This window comes from Acomys russatus, chromosome X, assembly GCF_903995435.1.
Source record: "Acomys russatus chromosome X, mAcoRus1.1, whole genome shotgun sequence".
NCBI classification, from domain to species: Eukaryota; Metazoa; Chordata; class Mammalia; order Rodentia; family Muridae; genus Acomys; species Acomys russatus.
Genome location: NC_067169.1, coordinates 104,732,425 through 104,743,932, shown reverse-complemented (window position 1 = coordinate 104,743,932; position 11,508 = coordinate 104,732,425). Strand labels below are relative to the sequence as shown.

At 39.0% G+C, this 11,508-nt stretch overlaps 1 protein-coding gene across 1 annotated transcript in view; it reads left to right on the top strand.

Annotated features, from left to right (window-relative positions):
• The first annotated feature begins 3,594 nt into the window (after nt 1-3,594).
• Frmd7 (FERM domain containing 7) overlaps nt 3,595-11,508 on the top strand; it is a 54,098-nt gene continuing 46,184 nt past the window's right edge. Inside the window, exon 1 of the mRNA XM_051141194.1 lies at nt 3,595-3,866. Coding sequence (XP_050997151.1) covers nt 3,810-3,866 — 57 coding nt within the window. The 5' untranslated portion in view covers nt 3,595-3,809. The remainder of the gene's footprint in view (nt 3,867-11,508) is intronic.

The following is an 11,508-nucleotide window of genomic DNA, read 5'->3' as shown; positions in this document are numbered from 1 at the left end:
TTTCCAAGGGCGAGCTCAACTTTGGATTTTTTACTCTACAGCAGAAGTAAGTTTCCTTTAGAAGGGTTTCCTGTTTTGGATCACAGTTTATTCCCCAAAATTTTCCAGTAAAAACCAAAGGGATTAGAGTCCAGGTGGAAAAAGAGAGGGAAAGCGGACTCTTTCCTGATCATTTCAACTCCAGTCCCCAAAGATCACACATCATATTTATTTTCTCTGTATGAAGTCACTGCAATATTTATTTGTACCCATCTCGATCTGTCTTCTTAACAAACCTATCTGTACACTGCTCCTTACTGTATCAGTTAAGAACCTCTGACTCAGGGAGCTAATGTGACCCCGTCACTTTGCTGGTTAAGTTTCAAAATAGACCTTTCAGTGACCAGAACTACTGCTCTTGCTACCAGCTTTGCAGCTGCCTTTACAGTGGCAGTTGTTATGGAGACTGTGCTGTGAGCTGTCAAAATATTAACAGAGGTATGCCCTTCTTGTACACCAGAAGACAACATTTCACTGGGCTAATTTTACCAGCCTATTTATTTAAGGACATAGAATAAGTTGGTTCAATATGGACAAAGGGTGGCACATTTGGCTTCTTGACTAATCTGGCTAAATGCACTTTTGATGATGTCTCTTTCCAAAGCCACTCACTGGAAGATTTTCCACACAAGTCAGGAATGAAGAAAACAAGAGGCTCGCTATTGTCACTATTGTTTAACATCTCATTGGGACATTGGCCAAACCAGTTACACAAAAGAAAAAGAACTAGTGTTACAAGAATTAGAAAAGAAGAATAATACATTTCTACTTAAAATAATATAATTGTGTCTGACCTGAAAATACATGAGACAAATGAAGAACTACTAAAAATCCCCCAAAAAATGAGTAGGGAAATTAAATCCCTTTCACATATGCAAACAACTATTAATCAGAACATATAATGACAAAGCAACCAAAGGGATGACATACCTATGTGTGACATATACCAAATATGTAAAGCCTACACAAAAATAATAATATGCCATCCCCTCCCATCTAACCCCTCAAATCATACCTTCATTTAAAAAACTCAAGATGTACAAAGAGACTCTGCTAAGTCTGCTTACTTGTATGCTTTTAGGGCCGACCAATTGGTACTGGGTACCAAGGGTGTCATCTTTGGAGAAGATTCATTCTTTTCTCTTCTTTATTTATAAAAATATATATTAGATACAACAACATTTTGGGAAAGAATGGAATAAACCAAGCCCTGAATATAAGAGGCTGGCAATATGGCTCAGTAGATAAAAACCTGGTGACCTGAGTTTCATTCTCTGAGCTTACAGTGGAAGGAGGGAACTGCCTGTTGGAATTTGTTCTGTGAGCTCGACATGTGTGCTTATACAACACAACAATAAATACACAAAAATTTAAACAGTATGCCAGAACAAATAGAAAAACATAGCCAGCCATCATCATGAAGATATCAATTATCTTTGAGCAAAATTATAATTTTCACATGACATACAATATTTACTGCCTGAGACTGGACAAGGTTATAGTGTACAGAAAAGATAAGTAAATAAAAATAAAACAGGAGAATTGTGTAAAAGAAAACAATGTCAGGAGATTGCTAGATATTAAAATATACTTTAGATCCTCAAAGACTGCAGTGTGATATTCATGCACGGATGCAAGAGACTAAAGAGCTTCAAATAGAATAAAGTACATGCTATTGTATTTGATAAATGCAACTTTCAAAATCAATGGAAGTAGAAATGAGCATTCTGATTAATAATGTCTGAAAACCTGGGTAGTCATTTGGAAAAAGATAAGTTGAATTCACATCTCACACACACTAAATTGCAATAACAAACTCCAGAGGCTATTTTTAAAATAATTGTTAAATTTAATTACACAGCAATACGAAGTTACCCAAGAGACACAAAACATAAGTAAAATTAACAGCAAGAGGACAAATGAGTGAAAATGTTTGTAATTGATGCCAATGACATATGGCTAATGTTTGTGATTTTGTTTATTTATATATTTGTTTATTTTCTCACTTATTTATATTGCTGTAGAGGGGATCAAACCCAGAAGTTCACATATGTTAGACACACACCCTATAACTATCCCATGCACTCTTTAATTAAAAAAGAAAAGTTCCTCAAACTGGAGGAGCAAAGATAATAAACAAGATATTTTAAGGGGAACATTGTTCATATGTCTAAAAGGAATTGACAAGCTCTTTAAACATTCCAATGTAAACTTGAAGTTTAGCACTACACCGAGATTTCTTTTCTTGTCACCTTCCAATCTGAACACCACACATTTTTGTGGAAAAACTACGGCATTCTCCTCCACTACTTTGAGGTAACATAAATTCATTTTCTCATAATATGAGAGGTAGAAGTCTGAGTTCAAGGTGTTTACGGGACTCATGAGGCCTCCCCAAGGCTTTTGGATGTCCATGTCCCCCTCCCCATATCTTTACATTCTCCGTGTAATGTGTATTTTAGTCTCCTCTCTGTGTATGAGTCTGAATCACTTATCTTCTGCAGATGCCGGTCAGATTGGGTCAGAACTCACCTCTACAATCCTATTTGACCATAATGACCTTGTTACTACCACTTTCCGACCAACTTCATCTTCAAACTTCTAGAATTATTCCTATTTTGCCTAGGTGGTACTACTACAACATACTGAATTTTGGATGAGACTTCTACAACGCCAGCTCTCACGAAGGGACACCTAGAAATGATGAGCAAAAGTAACAATGTTCCTTTTGACCAGCAACTCCATTTCTAAAGATCTGCTTGGAGTCCTACAAGCGCGTGAAATGATACTCATGGCGATTTATTTATTTCAGCCTTGTTGAGGCAGAAAGAACGATTTCGGAGCAGCCGTACTTGTACACTGTGGTTTGTCTACACAGTACAAAACGCCGCTGTGTGAAGAAAGGAGGACGCTCTCTGTGCACTGCTGACGGAGATCTACTTGGCATGTGACGGTAAGAAATGCAAGGAGTAAATAGCATAATAACAGCCCGCTGTCTGCACTGGAGAAATACGTTTGGATTGGCTTGTATGATATTTGTATAAACACTGAAGGGAAAACAATTACAAGAAAAGAAATGGATCGATTTGATTACTGATGGGGGCAGTGGCATAGAATGAAGCAGGCAGAGGTGGAAATGAAGTTTTCTGTATTTTCATTTCTAAGTTATGGACGGTCAAAACAATTGACAGCATATATTTGGCATGTATGGATAAAGGATATATAAGGATGAAGTATATCAGTTTTCATTTGTAAATCAGATGAATTCAAATTAATTACGAGAAGAGGTATTTTTTAAGTATAAAGCATAGCTCATGTGGCTTCTTTGCCCAGGTAGGGAATATAAAATGAGAGTAACTCTCATCTTTCTGCTTCTGAGAATGGCTATTCTCAGCTTCTCCAAGTTTTACCAAGTGTTTCCAAATTGCTCTCTTTTAAAGAAAAGAGAGCCACAACTGTTTCTGTGCTGTTCTATTTTTCTTTGCAGAAAGGCAGTGTGTTCAAAGTCCAATTGGACTGCACGTTGTCCGAAGAGGAGGCTGCCCGGATGCTATTGATCCCCAGCACTCAGCAGTGCAAACGCCCTTGGGTGTGCTTTACTTCAAGCAAATAGAAGTGGGCCCTGCTGGAAATAGGAATGCCTGGCTGGGGGTGGGGGGACCTCAGTGCTCAGCATCCAGCTGAGAGAGAGATGCCTGGAGAAAGCCCCCTTCCTGTCACAGCACCCACAGCAATCTGAATCTGCTCGCAGCCCAACGGCCTCGCTGAGGATGCTCCATTTAAGAGTACAGTTTTTGGATGATTCCCAGAAGATTTTTGTGGTTGATGTAAGTGGAAATCACGTCGCTATTATTCCTTTATTATTCATTCAATAATAGTCATTTGTGGACAGCCCATTAGCCAGCAATGTTATGTCTTCTTTAGAACCGAATGAAGGAGGACTGTGGTTTTTAGATTTGGAAAAGAAATCTGTATTTAATGTCACGATGTGGCTCATGTTTTCCCATTAACCTTTCTTCTAGAACATGCTCTCTTTTCTCAAGGGACATTGAAAACAGACTTGAAAAATACTCTAAATATTTGTGAAAAGGGAACAACAGCTTAGTTCTACTACCCAATAAGGCATTATTGTTTGTTGAAATGATTTATCTGTGAGTCTCATTCCCTGAGGTTCGGAGGGAAATGAGAGAAGAGAGCTGCCTTCTTTTTCTCAGGAAAACCTACGATTTTGGGGGTAGAGTTACAATTTTAATGAGAACTTCAGGAAGCAGTGACACAAATGAAGGAGAAAATAGGATAAGAGACGATTTAGTTTGATTTTATACTTCTACTTCAGAGTTCTTAATATAATTCATAGCTACAGGATGATTGCATACAATTATACCTCATCTCTGCAAGAAAGAACAAATGTATTAAGCACATCATCTAGTGCTCAAGCTCCAACATCTTAAGATATGGGCAATTTGATGTCAGGATTTGTGCATGAGCATTTTGAAATGTTCTACTTTTCTTTTTGTTAGAAGCCAAACTGCTGTTTCCTGTGATATTTACATTAGCTACTAACAAGAAACAAACAGTTCATTTTCCATAAAATTTACACAAAAATGTGTGGTTTTTTTCCTTTTACACATAAACTGACAACTTCTCGAAGCTCAGGCAATGATGTGGGATGTGAGGGTAGCCCATTTTTCCAATGAATATTCCATTTTGATTTGAACCATGCGTTTTGTTGATGATGATTCTGTGGCTTCAGCTGCTATTTTGCTGTCTCTTCCTTTCAGTTTTATGTGCAAAAGGCATTTCTAGTTCCTCGGACCTGAATGATTTGTTTTTGTAGCAAATGGATTCCATTAGAGTTATGGGGCATTTCCTATTCTTTCTTGGAAGTATATGTGAGGGGTGGAAAATGTCTTTTGAGTAATTTGTCCATTTGTGAGCTGGTAGTAGACTGGTCCAGTGCTCCAGAACTCAAATTACTGAGCTGGGTATTCAAAAGATACTGCTTTAGGCTAAGTTTTAAATAGATACATCAGGCAACTCAAAGAGAAACCTTTGACAAAAAGTGACAGGAGAGTTTTATGAATGTGCAGTTCTAATTCAGATCCAATTATGTGGGGAGCATAGTCCTGTATCTACATAGAATTCATGACCCCAGGAGCCAATTCCAGAAGCTTGAAGCCAGCCTGATTTGGCTTCAAGTCAGATTGTCTCTGTCCAGCTGCAACACATTGTGTTCCTTGGAAAGATAACAGGAGAGATTTGATACCCAGCAATTCGAATGTCAAAGCATCTGATACCTTGTACTGTGTGGAAGGCTGAACCATGAGTATTAATCATGGGGCTTTCGTGAGTGGAAACAGCATGGGCTGCAGTGCTATAAACAGCTTTGTTGTGAGGGAACAGAACTTGACTTTGTACCAAGCCATCTAACATGACAGTGTCTCCTTACCAACAGTAGGCATAATGATTATGATGATGATGATGATAGTGATGGTGGTGATGATGATGATAGCCATAAGAGCATGATGGGAGGGTGCAGGACCACTGGATAGCTTGCACACTATCATAATGTAGTATGTAAGCACAGGGTCGGGGTTTAGAATCCAGAACTCTCCCCTATACTCTTCTTCTGCAACTGGCTTCAGAAAACTCATCTGTCAGTAGTTGCTTAGGCCTGAACATCCTTTTGGAATATTATATATCCCCAAAGGATAAATAATTTAGGATACAGTGAACATCTGCATCTTTTGTAAACCACTGAGAAGGTCCTTCTCTCCTTAACCGTGGAAGATGATGCACTCAGCAAGGCAGTCACTAGAAGTCAGGGACACCATAATGGAAATTTGTTTACTGATTTCAATGCAGATATATATAAGCAACTGAGCTGGTGCAATCCTATAACCCTTCCACCTCCAAAATGCTGGGATTATAGGTCAGCATCAGCTACATATTGAGTTTGAGGCCAGCCTCAGCTACATGAGACCCTGGCACAAAATAACAAACAAAAGAGCAACTTGAAAAACGTCTCTTATATTAGCACTAATATTTTAAACAAGGTAAAGAAATGCATGTGATTATAATGAAGAGAGCTCATTAGTAGTAGCTGAGGAGAGCCATGTGATAGGGTTTCTGATAGTGAACTGAAATCTGAAGAGGTAGGGGAGGTTTTCTTTTAAAGGTAAGATTCAAGAAAATAATTTATTACACAAGCTAAAACAGTGGACGGTTAGGCATCTGTGTCAGTTTTATACCATAGCAGGAGAAATATAAAAAGGGCATTTTATCAGACAGAAAAAATGCTATCCAAGGATGGTTAATCAACATCAGAACCCTTTATCTAAACTCCAGTGGCATTATCTTTATAATATTCTCAATATTCAAAATCTGTCTCAGGCCTGTAGATTGAGGGGAATTTTATTTTGTCAATATTCCACCAAGAATTGAAATCAAAGACTGTAAATCCACACTGCCAAGGTCACCATTTACAGTGGGAGTGAGCACACTGGGGTCTCCTCATTAATCACTGAGAAGGCCAAATGGTGTCAGGAAGTTGGGTCTGAGGAAGTGGATATGTAGCTGTAATATTTAACAGGTTGGTAAGGCACCCATAGCCACCAAAGCTCTATCATTGATACTTATTAATTAATCATTCATTAATTTTGCTATTTAGTTAAAAATTATTATTGAAGATCTATGTCTTGCTTTGTGCATAACTGATGCTACCATGGGGGTAGATACAGTTCTTTTGAAAAAGGGCATGTTCTAGCCTAAGCAGTGCTAGGGCATTAACTTGACTTGGGTGACTCCTTTTCCTCTTGTTGAATTGTTGATGTAACTGGTGCGCAATCATCCTATTCTTTCTTTAACCCGTTAATCACTTTAGTTAGATTATTAGGAAGAACATCTGGCTCCAGAGACACCCCATTTGTGTACATTTTCTTTGGTCTAAGGCAATGTATGTTGGTTTTATAGATGAAGGGTCTGAAAATATTAGTCAAACGTTTTGACTGTGACTTTTTTTTTTTAAAGCGTTAAGGCAGTATGGGCAAGGCAGAGAACTTCAGCACTGTCAGAATGTGCCTACTAAAGTATCCTAGGAAGAACACAGAGTGAGACCCTCATCTTGCTTTTCAAGTCCCTATCCACATTTCGCAAGCCTGATCATTGTTAATTCTGACATCATCCATGGGTCTTCTGTTAATACTCTTGGATGAGCAAGGGTGGCTTCAGGGTCATGGTGAGAGTGAGTGAGCAAGAAGAGATATAGAGTAATATCATATGGTTCAAAAGACGATTACAAGTTTTAGTGGAATTTTGGTTTTTGTTTCTTCAACAAAAGGACCAGAAAAAGAAGAAAGAAAGGTTATGACCAAAGCTAAATTTTCCTGGGCTGTTAGAGGTTTGGTTTTTACATTGACTATGAATCCCCAATACATTTGCCATATACACACCAGTAGGCATGGTGTGTGTCTCTGAAGCTCAGTATCCTTGTAACTAGAGCCATTTGCAACTTTTAGGTGTAGGTGTAGATGGAGCGTTTTAGAGAAAAGTTATCCTAAGACCATAGTTGATGCAGTTGGGACTGACGTCTACACTCTCTCCTCCTCTGCGAAGTCCTGGAAACTCTTGTTTGTGGATTTTCAAAACTCATTTCACTTGATAGTTTCTAGACAATAAACTCAAAACAAGAGGTTGAAATATCTCTGCACTTACGTTTGTCTGATTGCTAGGTGATTTTGCTGACCATCCCATGATTACCCAGAAGAGAACTTAGTGAGTCAGCTTATCTGATACCCTGGGGAGCACACAACAAAGGCCACTAGGTCTCATTGCTAACAAAGACAAAGGATAGACTGAGCATTATCTAAGTCAATTGGAAAAGTAAAGAACTGCCCAGTGATTTTTTAAAATCAGTAGTGGAATTTACTTTATAGATGCTTGTTTGAAAGTTTCCTTTTCAGTTTGTAGTGATGAGAGAACTTTTGCAATTTGGTCAATAGTGAATTGGATAACCTCTTGTCCCACATTACAAGGCTATGTTTTTCCAACTCTGGTGACAGGATTGTTCTGGTATAATAAAAAGCGCCTGGATTTCAGGCTACAAAGCCTGTAATCTTACGGCAGTCACATACTCTCTTTGTTCCCTGAGTTGTGAGAAGTAACGTAAAAGCGATAATGTTTATCTGAAGTCTGATAAACCAGGATAAACAGGAATCTGCACTTACAAGCTGTGGGGTCTTGAGGGGTTTATCTGAGTCTCAGCTGATTCACAACTGTCAGAATCTAGATTTAACAAAAAATCAGGCAGTTACCTCCAAAGAATAAGCTATTTAGGTTGTTGAGTAGGAGGGGCCTAAGAGAGTAAAAAGTGGGAGCTAGGATGAACAGGCAATGATGATATCTGGAAAAGAAAATATGAAGATCAATACATAAAATAAAGCAAAGCCTGGTCCTTTCACTGAAGGAAAAGGTCAGTTTGGTGGGTGGAGCTGACAGAAAGAGAGGGATTGGCTGAAAATCAAGGTTACATATGCTTACATTATTCAGGCAATGTATTCTATCTGTGATGAAGTCTATCCATCTGCTGAAGGTGACAGAGAATTGGGACTTATATCCATCTCAATAAGTGAAGACATTAACACCTGCTTCGTTTATTAACATCTATTCAATTGATCAACTAATATTTAATAAAAGATGCACGCTAAGTACTTGAGATAAAAGGTAGAATCTGGGTAACATCAAGTTTAGGAGCTCTAATTTTAGATGGTCAAAGCATTTCCTAACACATATATGCCCAAACATCAGTAATCCAGCCTGACAGCAGTTGAAGGACTTAACGACATCCAATCTCAAAATAAGCCAGTCTGGATTATTGATTATTGAAAAGGGCCATTTGACCCATGTTTTCAACATGCAGCAGCAAGTCCTAATGATTCTTTCAGGAGAGCTGGCTTTCATATACTTTGGCTTTGGCTGGGAATTGGCCTTGGTCTCAAGAGGCTTGTTCAGGTTGCAGACCTTGAATAAACAAACTCTTTGAAGTAACCCTTATCTTCTAATGGCATCAACATCCATCTGCCATGTATCTCTGTATGGATAGCTCAAGAATTTACTACCCTAGCCCAGATAACAAACTATCACATCATTAGGTCACAGATTCTTTGTTCTTTGTCTAAATAGTATGAATGCTTTGTGCTTTGATCATTTCTTCAGAATTCACTGGTGAAGATCTCCGTGAACATGTAAAATTAACAAAACCATTACATGTTATGTACTTAATCAGCTAGAGTTTATTAATTATGTTTCTAGATCCACCCAAAGAGCCCACACAAGAACTAAGGGAGGAAGAGGATTCCCCCACATGATTTTCCCTTTCTCATGTAGACTTTAGTCAGTGGTGAATACAGATAAGAAAAATGATGATGGATACAAGAGATGCTAAGGGGGCAGAATTCCTAGAATGATTTTATAACTCCTGTTTGTATATGGAAGGCAACTGATAATGGATCCAGTGAAAAAGGAATGCAAATAATCTTCATGTTTCTGGCTGAGGAGAGTGACCACTGAGATTGAAGAGAGTGACCAGAATACACTGAGGATGGAAAATGATTATTTTTTTTCTTTGTTTTAGGATGTGCGGATGGAATTATGGAATGAAATGTATCTAGAGTTGGTTCAACCTTAATTCTAGTCTCAGCTGTGACAGTTTTGTGTGGAACTTCAGGAAGGTCACATCTCCTCCCTAAGCCTGTGCATTCTCATCAGTAGAGGATAATAGTCATATCCTCTACCTTGGGACACCATTGAGAAAATGAGTGGGATAACAGATGTAAGGTTCCTGGAATAGAGCAGGAACTCAAAGCTTTTTCGCATCCCACTCTTTGCTCATAGATCCATGATTTCTTGTCTTTGCAAAGCAACAGAGAGCAACAGTCTTCTGCCTATAAGTTGAAATTTCTTTTTAGAATCCTTGAACTTGTCAATCACCCCCATTGAGCAAAGCTGTGCACCCCTAGCTCTTTGTCTTCCACTGGGCTCTGGGGGAGATGCTAATTTGTCTTGCCATTCCAATGGGGTGGGGTTGGCTTGTGCTTAGAGCAACCTCATGGCACATCTTCCCTTCCTAGAGCCATTAATCCTGTGAGCATCAATAAGAACTGGCTAGTATGTGTGGGGTTGGTGGTGTGGTAGTGAGCATAGCTGCTTTCCAAGAATTGGCTAATATTACCTAAGCTAAGGCAAGCTTTCCTTTGAAGAAGTAGAATGGAACTAGCCAAAACCTTTGCTCTTGCACACATTGTAAATTCCTCCATGATCACAACTTATAGTAAAGCTTATCCAGTCAATGACAGCATCAATATTGCTGAGTAATTGTCAGGCATAGTGTTTATCATCAACACTATATTCTAGGTAGATTTCGCATGTTCCCTCTTACATAATTCTCACAGAAATCAAACAAGTGCCATTATCTAGAGTAGTTCTATAACTTCTCTGCTACTCAAGTTTTGTCTCATCTGTGAAAGGGAATATTATTGGTACTCACTCCACAGGCTTTTTGCACATTAATGTATGTAATAAAGCAGAGCTAGTAAGTATGCATTGAGGCCCAATGAATGTAACCATGAGTAGAATTTATTATTACATTTCACTTACTACTTTTGGTGTGTGTGTGTGTGTGTGTGTGTGTGTGTGTGTGTGTGTGTGTGCCATAATACACATGTAGTGGTTAGGTGATAACTTGTAGGGGTCAGTTCCCTGTTTCTACCAAATAGGTCCTGGAGATTGAACTCAGGTCATCAGGCTTGGTGGCAAGTGCCTTTACTTCTTGAGTCATTTCTCTGAGCCAGCCAAGTTTAAATGTTGAACAGATACCCTGAGACTTGTGTTCAAGCAATGGTCATCCAAGCTGTTGAGGTGAGAAATATTAGGTTCCTGTCCCTTTGTACAGGCATGGAAATGGATGCATAGAGAGCCTGACTTTCCCAAGAGCCCACTGCTACTGCTTAGTAGGTGCCCTGGGATGCAAGTCATAGACTTTCTGGCTTCAGAGTCTTGGCTGATCTGTGTATTTAGGCCTTCTCTGGAATCGCACCGTGTTCAGGGAAGCTTCCTGAGGTTTCAGGAACTTGTAATCTGCCCTGTAGAGTCATGCAGACTTCCCCATATTGGGTCCTCAAAATCATGGTTTTGCTGATAGAAAAACACAGGGACCTGATCAGCTTGCTACCTCCCTCATCTGTACAAAGAAAGCCAAAAGAAAAAACTTAGAAGTCAGGTCACAAAAAAAATCAGCAGGGATCATAAAGTCCAAGCCTAGCCAATGTTAGCAGTGTCTTTGCCAGGGATTTATTTGTCATTACTTCGGGCCAATGCTGCCTGGTGAATGCCTTTGTTTGAACTGAGTTTTCTATGTCCCTCAGAGCCTAGGGTTTGCTGATTCGGAAAGTAAATTGAACTGAAAAAGAAAGA